The sequence below is a fragment of the Cuculus canorus genome, chromosome 2 (assembly GCF_017976375.1).
Source record: "Cuculus canorus isolate bCucCan1 chromosome 2, bCucCan1.pri, whole genome shotgun sequence".
Classification (NCBI taxonomy): domain Eukaryota; kingdom Metazoa; phylum Chordata; class Aves; order Cuculiformes; family Cuculidae; genus Cuculus; species Cuculus canorus.
In genome coordinates this window covers 104,752,600-104,766,775 of record NC_071402.1, presented here as the reverse complement: position 1 = coordinate 104,766,775, position 14,176 = coordinate 104,752,600, and the positions used below count along the sequence as shown (strand labels likewise).

Below are 14,176 nucleotides of genomic sequence, written 5' to 3'. Positions count from 1 at the left end.
GCTTTGTGAAAATGAATGTACTTGAAGTTTTCTTCAGTAGCCTTGAAGTTTTCTTCTGATAAAGCCTAGCTAGAGAAAACCATCAGGATTTCTCAAAGGTGGAAACCAGATGTTAGGCAGCTGGACCTGGATATTTCATACATGTGTTCTTAACAACCAGCTAGTGACAAGTCAGGCTTTAGCTGCAAACTGTTCAACAGGTTCTGTGACCAGAAAGAAAAGCAATGCTTTGCACTAAGCAATGTACACTACAAATCATCTAGGAAAAGCAGCAGTAAAGAGGTCTTCAAGGCCCATAAAAAGTGGTTAATAAAAAAAAAAAAAAAGCCATTTGCTTGTGTTTCATCCTGCAGGACTATGAGAGCGGGATGTGCCTCAGCAGTCAGATCAGTAGGACAGCTATCACCACACTGCTGGAGAGAAGGATTTCAACATGGAGGAAAAAAACAAGAATTGCACGAATTACCACCACATAGCTTGATCTTTACTAATAAAGCCAAAGAACAGAACATCAGCATTTTTTTCCTCTTTTTCTGCCCAAAAAGCATCTGCATCTCCATTTTTAACACTACTGCTTTTTGCAACAGATGGACTATTACACACGGACAAAGCAAACCAGGGAATATTAAGACATTTTCCACATTTTCAGTTTGATGTGATTTCTGAAAACAATGTCTTGGTGAACTGCATTGTTTTACCTTCACACAATATCCCTTCTTATCAGCCAACTAATTGTCACAATGCTGTGACAAAGAGAGAAAGGAGAAGCCACAGGGAAAGTCACGTTAGAAGAGGCAGACGCACTGTCAGATGCTTCTTGATTCAATACATTAAGTTTCCAGGCTTGCTGAATTCCAAGAGGATTCTCCAGAGAGACAGTGCAGCAGAAGGCTGGCTGTGGTACAGAAAGAGCTGGTAGCGACCTGTTCATTGTTTTGACGGGTGCACTCAAGCATCTTGGAGATCTGCTCAGTATTAAGCTGGTTTAAGCGTGTATATACCTCTAAATTTTTTAAACCAGCAAGTTTTAATTCCCCTTGGGCTCCAGCAAGCCAAAAGCACCTCCCACAGGTGTCATTCCAAGCTCAGCAACTAAGGCGGCCTACATGTATATAATCACTGAATGGAAAAACCTGCCCATTGACTGCCTAGTTAGGTGGTCAGTACAACACATACTGGGGATTTGCTGGGAAGGCTGGTGGCTTCTGTTTTGTGCTTGCAGGCACTTGGTTCCTGCAGACCTGGCAAGGCCCTTCCCTGTTAACTCACCCCACCTGCTCTGCAGTCACAGGAGAAGGGAAGTTGAAAAAGGAGTGGGGGGTGATGTGAAACAGTATCAGAGCTGCCTCTTTTGTTAAAATTTCTGTGAGATTTCACCCTGGGCAAATTTCTTCATTGGCTTAACTATGGGCTGGATCAGTGATCCACAAGCTGAAGAAAGAGTTAGACCTTAGCATGCTTGCCACGAAGGCACATGTCATTTGAGATGACCTCGACTAGTACACTCTGAATTGCCTCCTATTGCCAGCTCTCCCTGTTCCTTTCTGATCCCTTTGCTTTCTGCCGTTCTGCTCAGGTTTGGTGCTTGTCATGCAGCTTCCCTCACTCGCAGTTGTCTCTCAACACCTTCCCCTCGTCCCTGGCTGTAGAGATGCAGCTGGGGTTTGGTGCAGCCCCCCAACCCCCTCCAATCTTCTGCCCTTTGCCAGAGGGGTGGAAAAAGACATCTCTCTTACTGCTTCCATATTTTAGCCCTACCTGACAAAGGAGCAGAAGAGAGATACACTGTCACATTAAGCTGTCCTCGCAGTGGCACTGCTACTCTTGCCCAGCAGAACCAGATATGGAAATCATTAACATCCCAATGGATTTGGCAACAGACACTGTAAAGTTCAAGGAATTTACCTGCTCCACACAGGAGCAACACAGTGCATCTTCAAGCCTGCCTGCAAAGACTTGCGCTCAGCAGATGGCCCACAGGTCACATATATGCCAACGCAAGCCTGAAAGGTCAAAGTCTCTGCCATCTGTCACACTCCGTTTCAATAGGAGGCATCAATTAAAATAAACACCTGGAATTATAGAGCACAAGGAGACCTGGAGGAAGATGACAACAGAGCCTAAATGAGTAAGTGTATGCTCCACCTAACCCTTCCAAAGCAGCAAGCGTGCTCACTATCTGGAACAAATAAGCCTGCTGTCAGTGTACGTCCAGTGTGTCCCACTTCTTCCAAACCAGGAGCCTGATACTCAGAAGCATCTGGAGGCAGGTCTAGTATTTCACAACCCCACCACACTACAAGGGGGAAGCAAAGCGCTAGCAGCACAGTTAAAACTAAGGGCAAAGGGCCTTTTCTGTTTGGATTTTAAGATGAAAACATCAATTACAAAATCTAGCATAGTTTTATATTGCTCGTTCATCTTCTGTGGCCTCCACAAGCAGCTGGTATTTATCGCTCCTGTCATACCATAAAGGCCAAATGCAGCAGGGCTCAGAAAAGGAGAAAAGGACCCAGCACAAGTCACCGCCATGGTTTGGAAGCAGCACTCATCCCAAGCTACCAGCATGAGAAACTGCCCTGGCACTCTCTCTTATTCATTTGTGTACTAGATGCCACAGGGCAGGTTTATTACAAATCCATGTACAGAAGAGGAGCAACAGTTAAGCTGTCCCTGCAGGACAGCAGGAGGTTAGTATGGGTGACTCCACCTTCCGTTTGTAAAGCTCATGCCAGGAGCTGAGGCTTTGCAGAGATGGGGACAAGCCTCTCCACGCCGCTGTAAATGCCTAACACACTAACCAAGTGCAGGTATCAAAGGAAACCTCTCTTTCAGGCTTTCAAAAAAACCTCCCACAACAGCAACAGAAGAGAAGTCAGGCCCCACCCAAGCCACTGAGTTTCTAACAACTGAGATAGCCTCATACCTCTTCATCAAAAAACCCTCATCTCTATCACCTTAGCTTCTAGGGACTGTAGAGAATGTGCAGAAAAACATGAACATAAACCCTTTTTTTATCTCTTTTTAAATTTGCCTGCTCCGCAGAGTAGCTAGGCACTGTCCTGCAGCGAACTCTGTGGCAAAAGGTGGAACTCTGGTTAACCACACTGCAGAAACCAATACTGCTGTTGTGAGTCATGTGTGAAGGTAGAGGACAGGGATTCACACAGATACCAGCTTTTTGCTAACGACAAAAGACACGAATCAACAGACAACACCAATAAACATGCAGAGCATGTCAAAGACCTGAAGAAGACAAATACAACAGGAGAGGAAGTTCAAAACTTGACTTCTCTTGTCCTACATCTGAAGGTGTCACTTCAACAGAACTTAAACGTGGCTTCTCCCGTTCATGCTCTAATGACTTCATGTTTCTTTGGGGTAGGGAGGGTTGAGAAAAGGGGTTTATCCATCCATCGGTTCAGGGTCGAGTTGGTTCAGTATCAGAGGCACTAAACAGTCTCATCTCTTTTGGCATCAGTTTTCTTTCAAAATGATCTCTTAGCTGTCCTGTTCCACTTTGTTTTCCCTCCTTTGAGGTCCAAGTTCAAACGCTGGAAACTGGGAAGTCTCCGGTACTGAAATATCTGAAAGGAAGTGAATAGCTCCAGCCATGCCTAAAACATAATGAGAGAAAGTGACCTTTGTGCATCCTTGAGAGTAAAACAGCACAGTTGACAGCAAAGGCAAGAGCACCTGTTTGAACACCTCCTCAATAGATCTTTTTTGAACAGGTGAACTTAGGCCCTATAGAAAGGCAAGTTCATCTTTACTTTGCCCAGGAAATTAAGTTTCACTTGAAAAGATCAAAGGCAAGAACCAAGACCTCTCTGCTACCATCCTTTCAGCTGCACAACCTCAATGGTACTTCAATTAAGAAATACTAAATCTCGATTTGGACTGTCCCTCAGAATTTGGGCAGCTCTTGCTTGTCATTTCACTGGTGACAAAAACGAAGGCAAAACCATATTATATTTGTGATATACAAATTCATTTGTTCACTATGAATAAAGAGGTCATACAGGGCATGAAGCACTTACACCAGCATCACCTAATAAAACTCTTTGAAGTGACAGACAACAGAGGCACCCTACAGCAGGGGAACATACAAATACACACTCAGTTTTATGATCAAGCTAAACCCTAGTTTATCAACAGCTAAGCACATACAAAGAAACCTTCCCGAGATAATTGCTTCATTTGCATCAGATACTATAAGACAGTCCCATAAGATGCATGTGCAACTTCCACTAAAACTGTGCATGTACATGCTGAATTGGTCAACTTCAAGCACAATTTTGGCTACAAAATAAACTCCAAAATCAACACTTCTTTTCTCTCAAATTTGAGATATCTAGATTTTTCTAAAAAACCCCAAACAAATAAAAATCACTGACATTAAAAAAAATAAAAGCTGTATGTAAGCATTAAAGCACAAGTCATCCTATTGTTGGCATTACTTCACATTCTGAATAGATTTCAAAACTCTTATACAACAGGTGGTTTGCCTGCTTTGCCCTCTACAAGTGCATGTGAGGGAGCTCTCAGGAATAAGAATACTTATGCTTTTCTCTCTTAAACACTAAGACAATAACCCTATATTTAGGAGGAATGCATACAACTACTGCTCTCTTGCGTTCACACCTTGGATTGGTTTATTTGTAAAATAATCCTATTCAGTCTGCTGTAATTTCACATATTTATGCTAGGTGGCACACTAGGCTCATTACTAGCTTAAATCCTACTTGGGCCTATGATTCCTTCCTATTGTGTTTCCAATACAAAGAAAGGTAGGAGACAGGGAAATAAACTACAAATAAAAAAATTACAAAGCTCTAGGAAAGTATTTAGGAACATCTTTAAACTTACAGAAAAGCCCCCTAATAACTCTGCATTTCTCTTCTGTTGAAGTGATACTACATTTGAACAAGAGTCAGCAGCGTGTCCTGGCAGCCAAGAGGGCCAACCACGTCCCGAGGTGCATCAAGCACAGCATTGCTAGCCAGTTGAGGGAGGCGGTTGTCCTGCTCTACTCTGCACTGGTACTCCACAACTTGAGGTCTGTGTGCAGCTTTGGGCACCATAATATCAAAAAGACATCAAGCTACTGGAGAGTGTCCAGAGGAGGCCTGCAAAGCTGGTGAAGGACTTGGAGCCTGGAGGAGACTGAGGGGAGACCTCACTGCAGTCTATAGCTTCCTCACAAAGAAAGGAGGAAGAGCAGGCACTGATTTCTTCTCTCTGGCATCCAACAATAGGACTCGAGGGAATGGCAGGAAGATGTGCCAAGTGAGATTTAGACTGGATATTAAAAACAGGTTTTTAATCCAGAGGGCAGTGGAGCACTGGCACAGGCTCCCCAGGGAAGCAGTCACAGTGCCAAGCCTGACAATATTCAAGAAGCGTGTGGACAACGCCCTCAGACACATGGTGTGACAGGAGTTGGAATAGATGATCCTTCTAAGTCCCTTCCAACTCAGGACATTCCATTATTCAAAGTGATTAGGGTTCACATTAAAACTAGCTTTTCCATGCTCTAGTATTGCAGCAGAGAAGGTCTACCTCTGATAAGCCAATGACTACTTTGAGACCCCCACCCACAGCTGCCCTCTGCCCAGTCCCAGTGTCACAACACCTGTGACAAAATTGTTGCTCTCTCTGACTTCTGTTTGCTTTAAGCCAAGAGGCATCAGTACAGCAGAATTTTATTCGAGAATAAAAATGGCACTGGCTTTACATTGGAAACTGCTCAAATCCAACCAGAATTATTTTGTCTTTTCCTCCTCTCCAGCTCTTTTAGGCAGAGGTGGTGTGTCTATTTCTAGTGATAGAGGAACCCACCAAAGATGTCCCAACTCCTAAACAAGTGCCAAAATTGCAAGGCTGCCCCTTCTTTCCTGTATATTACAATACCATTTACAATGCCATCACTTTACCTTCAAAGAGAGAATAAGGTCGGTCAGGAATACGACATCCATGTGCACCATACTCCAAACACCATTCAGCAAACTGGGGAAAACATTAAAAATAAGTTCTTTAATAATTTAATTATTTAAGACTGTCAAATGCAAACTTGAGTATCTGCATATCTTTAATAGGTATGAAACATATAAAATAGTGCAAGGAGAGACACAACACAGAAATCACTTTCTGAGATCAATTTGTTCCACTTCAACCATGACAAGGCTGCAATTAGGTTTTGTGCTGTGTATTTCCACAGCACAAATTCCAGTTTAATTAACAATGTAATTAGGTGGGCTGTATTTAACTTGTTTTCTGTAAATCAACCCTGCTATACATCAATAAAAAAAGCTGCAAGAGCAATATATTCAAGTGCAAAACTTTTCTAATACTATAATATCAGTTTCTTATCTGTCTTGGTGTTTAATTTATCCACATGCTAAGGACTTAGGGTTGTTAATTGCATTTTGGTTTTCTTTCACTTCCACGCACCAATTTAAGGATTAAATCTCTAGCTGCCATTACTTAGTTTTATTTATTTTTCTCTCCCAAAGTCTTACAAAAAATCATTACAAATACAATTAGATACTTATGGTCATCAATATTCTGTCACAGAAGATGGAACACCATTAAAGAACAGTTAACAGTGTCTTTCTTATGTTTGAGCAACACTGCTGCAGCAGCCACATTAGACATACGTGACTTACAAACCACACACCAGTCAATTTAGTAGCAACCATCTCTTTCTCCTTTATGGCTCCACAGAGGACACTGTGGAGAGAAGGCACAAGTTCCCCTGGCATTCCTCTGCTTGGAAGCAAACCACTGCTCATTCAAAATAAAGTGCTAAACTTCCTGCAAAGCGAAGAACTTAGCCGTCTCTCCCCTGCAAACTGGACAACCTGCTGGCAAGCAGCCTATCCTGCTCACTAGGGGGTTGACCCGGCTCTAGAGTTGGAGCTCTACGGAGTGTGAGCAGCTCCCAGAGCCAGCAGCACATTCAACAGAAGTATAATCCCTTCTTCCCCTCGACCCTGTTTCGTTTGTTTAGTGGGGGGTGGGTTTCTTCTCTTGGTAGGGTGAGTGTTGTGTGTGAATGTCTTGAAGAAACCCAGGAAAAAATCCACACAAACATTGTGGCCCACACTTATTGAGAATTGATGAAACATTTTCGGGCCCTCCACGGGTATAAATCTTCAAACTAAGGTTAACTTATCCATGTAATCTTGTCTCGTATGTTAAGACAGAATATGTTTATGGCATGTTTTTAAACTATAATCAATTCCCACACCATCCACATCTTATTGCCTACTACCCTTTTATTATTACTGTCAGTCTGGGAATCGCAACAATTAAAAAAATGCACTGCAGGGTACCAAAGCACAACCATCACCTACAGATTCACAGCTTCAACTCAACTCACATGTTCAATAAACCACACTGAAGTCTTTGTTAAACCAAGGATGGGGCCATGTGTGTGTGTTGAATATCTTCTAGCAGGAAGAGATCTGTCATTATTTGTCACATAGACTGGGCATGCTTGCCATCAGGAGTGGTTTATTCACAACGCTGAGCAATACAGGGCTCAGATGTTCTTTGTTGCCTGGAGCCTGGGATGCCACAGCCCCTCTCTCCTCTCACAGACAGACCAGGTAGCATTGGCTCTTTCTCCTGGGAGCCTGTCTGATAACGCTAGAGAGAAGCTGCAAAGTGACAAATGAGAAGCACAAACCAGGGGGTTCTTGGAGCCACAGCCCTTCAAGCTTCTCTACTTCACTTGTGCAAGCTTCACAAGTGATGACGGATTCCTGGCCACACTCCCTCCCTTAGGCCTCATGTTTTTGGTGTAAGCAAACATCCCTGTGAGGGAAGCAATCTAGTTCTCTCAGTTACATGCCTCTCAGCATGTTTTCTTCCCTGCATACATAGCTCAAAAATAAGATTTCAAAAATGCCAGACAAGCAAATTCCTCTGCCCGTTTCAAGATTTCCCCTGCAAGAACCCAAAAAGCCTGATGAATGCTAGAGATGGTAAAATGCAGAAGGGCTGCAAATGCTCTGCCAGAGCTGACTATGCTGGGTACCTCCAGCAAACAGTCTCTCGCCACTTCCTCCTTCTCAAAGGGATTCCACGTAAGTAACTTAGTCTCTTACTTCTTTGGCTTTGAGACAGATATTGCTTGCTTTTCTCTACTTCGGTATGGAAGAACATCAGGACTCTCTTGGGGCAGAAATGCAGCATAAGGAGGAGCTGCCAGTGCTGCACAGAGCCACAGAAGATGTCCTAGCATGGAGTACGCCAGGGAGAGCCCGTTAGCTGTGCTGATAGCAACACCTGCTTGGGGCTGTGGGTGAGTCTACATGTAACAGAGTCAAACATTTGCCATGGGAGCATCAGGGGTTTATTATATTTTCTAGGACACAGGTATGCCTACAGGTGTCCCCATGGTATGATGCTTTAGTAAACGTAAGGCGAGACAAGCAGCAACTTTTCAAAGCTTTGCTGATGGAGAACAGGATGACAATGGAGATGAATACAAAAGCTTTACATGTGGTCAGTGATAATCTGAAAGCACCTAAGAAGCAAATCAACAAATTTCCCATTACAATACTTTTGAAAGACCCCAGATAAATAGCTATGTATGCTATATAAAACCTACTATCCATGAATTATGCTAACAACCAACCCAAAACCCAACAAACCAATCCAAATCCAAACAAATCAGAAGTCTGGAGGAAACAAAGGCTGAGAAAGCCTTTTCTTTTGGTAGCTGCTATCATAGTCAGAGCTGATAGCAGAACCTGCACAATTCTAGTGGAAAAATTCTGAGTGTGTCTTTCTCTGCAATTTGTATTAATGAAAAAAAAAAAAAATTCTAAGTGAGCAGTTTAATAACTGCAATTCAGAGCTCTAGAAGCCCAAACAGACAGAAGTCTGAAAAAAAATAATTACAAAAGACTACAAACGGTATCGCTTGAGGAGCTGAGGATGACAGTGGTTGTCTCAATGGAATAATTAGCGCCACACTACATTAGCGTGTTATTGTTCTGGCAGGCTGTTTTTCAGATTCTATTTTCTTCTAAATATGCGTTTAGTTCCTCTGCCCTTACATAACATTTGTGCACTTCACTCTGCATATTAAGATGCTGCATACCGCATAAGCTGTCCGGTTAAAATGTGAGTAAAGGGGAGCAAGTGACAGGACCCTCTTGCTCCACCCAGCCCCTGCTCCATTTCTAGTACACAACAGCCTACTTCAATCACAGTTTACTCTTGCACAGATGTTACGATGTGTAAGGGAACAGCAATTTTGCTGGGATGCCTCAGAGCTCACCTTGCAAGCTCGGTAGAGGTACTTTTTGTCCTGAGTTAGGTTATAAAGAGACAAGAAGGAGTAGCCATTGCCAGCAGTACCATGGCAGATTCCATATCCTTTTCTCAATAAACCTCTCTGCCAGATAACATCGCTACAATCCATAGCATCTTTCAAGTATTTATCTTCTTTAAAAATCTGTGGAATTAAAAAAACAGATAATAAACACATAAATTGAAGCACTAATGAAAACAAGAGGAAGCTGGACCTGAGAGATGTTTCACTGTTGGTGTGGGGGTTTTCCATAAACAATTATTTTGCATTTTAATAATCATAGACTTGCCCTTCCTTTCTTACTAAGTTGTTTCTCCTTTCCCTGCATGATAAAAGAAAAAACTTCTCAAGTCTCAAATCAGGACCCCAAAGGAAAAATTCAAGTTCAATACCCTTGGTTCTACAATCTATAACCTATTTAAAGAGTGTGTGGTCCTTCTTTGCTTCTTCCCTCCATTCCCAAACCACAACATCATTTAATTTGAAATACAGAAATTTAATTCTTGCCTCTAAAAAATGCAGCACAGAATATTGACCATTGAATCTAGTCCTAAAGGGCTAGGTCCTGGTCTTCCTGAGTAATTCTTACTTGTTACTCACCATCTGCCTTCAATTCCATGTAAAAAATGCACAAGAATATCTCTTTGCATAGCACAGTATTCTCTTCTTGGTCACAAGTACAAGTAGGAACACTCCATTACCTTGATTATTATTTGTACAGGAAATACTCAGAAGTGCTAGCTCGTTTGGGCTAAGGACCAGCTGCAATAAACTCTGCAAAATTGAAGTGCATTTTGGACATAGAGAGCCCATCAAGAGAGCAGAAAACAAAAGCAAATAATTCAGCTGAGCACTAGCTTTTTAAGGTTACTTTTTTGCTCCCCTTTGCCTAAGTCACTCTACAGATCAACAAAACAATTAAAAATAGAAAGTAACTGAAGCAGTACTGTAGAGTTAGTCCTTTACAGACAGCATCCTCTGCCAGGCTACTTAATAAGGTAAAAGAAGCAATTAACATGCAACATTCTTAAATTCACAAGCTTGATAAACAAGTCCCTCTCTCTGAACACGGTGTGTCAGCTACTTAGCTGTCACATTTCAACTTCAGGTCATTTGATTACCAGGACAAACACTGCTCGCTGTTATGGCATGTACCTGTGCTGGCTATGAAAGCACAGACAGCAAACCACACTCCAGTTTTTCTTACAGCTTCTTCAAAAAGCAGAATATAAAGTTAAACAAAATCATCATATGTCCCATCACCGTAAAAAACAAAAAGAGGTCAGAAAGGAGACTGCTAAACAGAACTTGGTCCTACCCCTCTTAACTCCTGCAAGACGTTTTATGCTGGGAAAAGCATCACATTAACAAAGAAAAGAAGTGGCAGGAACAAGAAGTCTGCAGTGTCAAGTCAACCTCCTACCACAGTCCAAGGACAAAGCAACTGTGACTGCTGCTGCATTCAGCAGTGCTGCAAGAGATTTGCAGTTCACATTTCAGGTAGCAGCGTAAGTAATTATTCATAAACCAAGCCTGCTTTTCTTCAGCCCACCCAGAGGCCGACCAGGGAATCTGCCAGGGAGGGTTGTCAAAAGCAAGAATCAATTTGCATGAATTTAACTAAATGGCATACTTTCAAATGTCATGCAAATCAGAAGTGCCTAACACCAGAGAGATAACAAACCTAGTTAAGGATGGAGAAGAGCAAACAGTAGGCTTATGGTAGCTCAGCAGTTATCTTTATGCTCTAGAAAGGGACCTGGGATCTTTGCTCTGACATCAAGTTCTCAAGAGCTATATCTTAACATTGGAGTACTTTATGGAAGACATCCTTTGGTAAAACACATGAGCCTACATTTTTGAAAACCAATGTAAATTCTTAAAACTCTTCGGATGAAGATTCAAAGAATTTAGGTCAATGTACTCATATCCAGGCCTCTAATATCAAATTCCTTAAATGCATGGCCCTTTTCCAAGTAAGCCTGAAGTCCAGTAACTAGCAGCACCTGGAGAAGCAATTTTACCCACTTGTTTCCCCTCTACAAACATACCTATATAAGTATCTTGGAGATTTTTAAGTGCCTAGCCTACAGTTCTGGTTTGAAAGTCTAGATCTAGAAGGATGTAAAATGTAAGCCTTATGATCAAACAGGTCTATGTACAGGTTTCTTTGTAAAAATAGATGTTTATACGAACACAGAAATGGTTCACCTTATAAGCTTGCATGAGCATGTGGATGACCCCGGGGGCCCCATGGCACCAGTGCACCAGTCTGTCTGTCTCATTGCTCAGTGATGATGGGTAATTCCCAGATCTGAATTTTTTATGACGCACATAGTCAATGCTTGGCTTCACCAGCTCCGTCAGGGTCTCCTGGTCCACATTTGCAATTGGCTGAAGAAAACAAACAAAAGAAAAACCATCAAACCCATAAACAGATGTAGTAACAAATTGTGTATCAACACTCAATTCTATTATCTAATTTTAAGCATCCTACATATATGCCCTTGATCCAAATACTTTGAATCACTTCATACAGATTTAATTAATGTCTGCTTACAATACCCTTGTGAAGAGCGTTTTTACAGCTACTGAAGAGACAAAGAAATTGGGGCACCAAGTTGTTACCTGTCTTCCTGGAGGTGACACAGAAAGACTATGGAAGAAGTGAGAACAGAATACGGATTTGAAGACTCCCAGGCCTCTCTTTGTACCTTAAGGTAGAGAGAACACTTACAGGAGAAAAATGATTTTACAGATATGCTGCTCACAACACACACTTAGACCACAATGGGTTACACATTTTGTTTTAAAAATAACTAACGTAGACAAATCTGTCCTATTTCCCAACAAATGAAGAAGAGTGTACGTAGTGGCACACATGGCAAAGGTTTATGAAGGCTGAAGTTTTTCCATCATGAACAAAACCCCCTGAAGGTACGGGCTACAAATCTGCATTTCCAATTTCAAAAGCAACAGCTACTTCTCCATGTAGCTTCACATCTTTGTACTACCATCTCATGCTTAGAAAATTCAGAAGATTAATCTTTCTCATTTCTTCTATTTAGCTTACATCTTTGCCAAAAGGAGAATATACCCATCAACCTGCGTGCTCCTTGTAAGTAAAGGTTTAGAAGCTGTGTATCTGTTGGGTCTGCAGTTGTTCTTAGTTGGCATTCCCTCCTCTACCGACCCATTTTATAGTGTTTTCATAACAGAGCTCTCTTTTTCCACACAGGCTACAACGACTTCTGGAATTCCTGCAAGCTATGGGAACAATTACAGAAGCTGGAGCCTGCAAGAGCCTAATAACTGAGTTTACTTTCATTTAACTAACTTGTCTTTGTTGCTGACTCCATGTCACACAATTTCACTGTCCCCCACCAGTTCCAGCACATTTGCATTCAGTAACTTAACACTGATACAATTACCAGTCTTACAGCCAAAAGAAGGATGGTTTTTGATAGCTGCATGTTCAGTAACCTGAAAAACTCCAAAGCCTGTATTTCACCTCAGACTTCTTTTCACCGCCAGACTTCTACCTACCAGATCCCTCAAGCAAACCTCTGTACTCTTCCAAGTGAAACAGAATCATTCACACTGCTAGTCAGAAGTAGACCTGAATACAGATCAGTTTATCATGAAGAACACCCTGCACCTGATCAGCCCTCACTCAGACACCAACCTGTGGAGTCGGGAGACTCTGATTTCATGCTCTACCCCTGCAGCAGAATGCAAAGCTGATGGGCACCAGCAATAAACGCCTCCAGTCTTGAGCAAGCACGGCCCAGCCCGTTTGTCCTTGGGAGGCAAATCCAAGAAGAGCAGAGCTCTTTACAAACTGCCATCTCACTTCGTGCTGCTCAGAAGATCTGAGTACAAGCGAGTTCTTTCCCCAGGCTGAGGTTCCCAGCACCTACTTCCAACAGCAAAAAAACCTTATTTATTTAACACTGCCGAGCTCTTATTCTTCCAGCAGTCTTTTGTAAGTAAATCCAGCAATATGTGTTTCTTCATAAAGGTGTTGTACAAAAATTGTATTTGCCACAGGTGCTATGTTGGCTGCCCTTTTCTTTTGTTACCAAACAAACACACAACAACCCATCTCCTGAATTGTTTGGTGAAAATACAGAAAGATTCTCCTCATTTGGCATGGGAATGATGGGGAAACGATGGAGTTTGATGTACGATCTTCTTCTGCAGTGGATGACTCAACTCTGCATGACTCACAATATTTAATGTACAGTGAAGAGACCGTAATCTAATGCTGCATAAACAATAGCTTTGTGGTAATTCTTAAAAGCAGCAATTACATGTAAAGGAAAAGATATTTACAATTTTAACATGTAGACAGACTGACTTCTGCTTAAATGAAAAAGCACCGTGTGATTATTTCTACTATCAGCCTTGAATAGTAAATGAAGGATAGAGCCTTTTAAAGAGACTTTTTTAATGGACTGGATGTTTTTCAGAAAATCAAACAGAGCCAGGGAAGAAAAAGTGGAAGTCAGGAAGATGAGGGAACTGGAAGGGGCTGGACCACCTTGTTGAAGAAAGCAGGAAGTGAAGATAAGGGCACAGTAAATCAGAGTAGCCTGAGGCCCCAGTGAGATAATCACCAACTAAAATGGCTATAGTGAGGTTACAACCTGCCCCCAGGTAGCAGAGCAGTAGCCACTTCCATAGCAAAGTCAGCTACTTTAGCCTCAGCTACCCGTGGAAGTGGCATGAGCTAATCTGAAACAGAGAGAAGTCACAGCGTCTTTTGCAAATGAGAAACAGCTGAGCAGTGGCAACACCAAATACCAGCTCAGTCACTTCTGCAGTGAATATTTGTACCCAGCTTCA

The 14,176-nt window shown here is 42.1% G+C and overlaps 2 protein-coding genes across 2 annotated transcripts in view; one reads left to right on the top strand and one right to left on the bottom strand.

Moving 5' to 3' along the window:
• VOPP1 (VOPP1 WW domain binding protein) overlaps positions 1 to 1,442 on the top strand; it is a 74,276-nt gene extending 72,834 nt beyond the window's left edge. The window contains exon 6 of the mRNA XM_054057867.1: positions 354 to 1,442. The gene's annotated coding sequence lies outside the window, so the exon portion shown is untranslated. The remainder of the gene's footprint in view (positions 1 to 353) is intronic.
• Positions 545 to 14,176, bottom strand: part of LANCL2 (LanC like glutathione S-transferase 2) — a 33,423-nt gene continuing 19,791 nt past the window's right edge. The window contains exons 6-9 of the mRNA XM_054057866.1: positions 11,540 to 11,722; positions 9,296 to 9,472; positions 5,937 to 6,009; positions 545 to 3,617 (exon numbers count right to left, since the gene is read on the bottom strand). Coding sequence (XP_053913841.1) covers positions 3,502 to 3,617; positions 5,937 to 6,009; positions 9,296 to 9,472; positions 11,540 to 11,722 — 549 coding nt within the window. The 3' untranslated portion in view covers positions 545 to 3,501. The remainder of the gene's footprint in view (positions 3,618 to 5,936; positions 6,010 to 9,295; positions 9,473 to 11,539; positions 11,723 to 14,176) is intronic.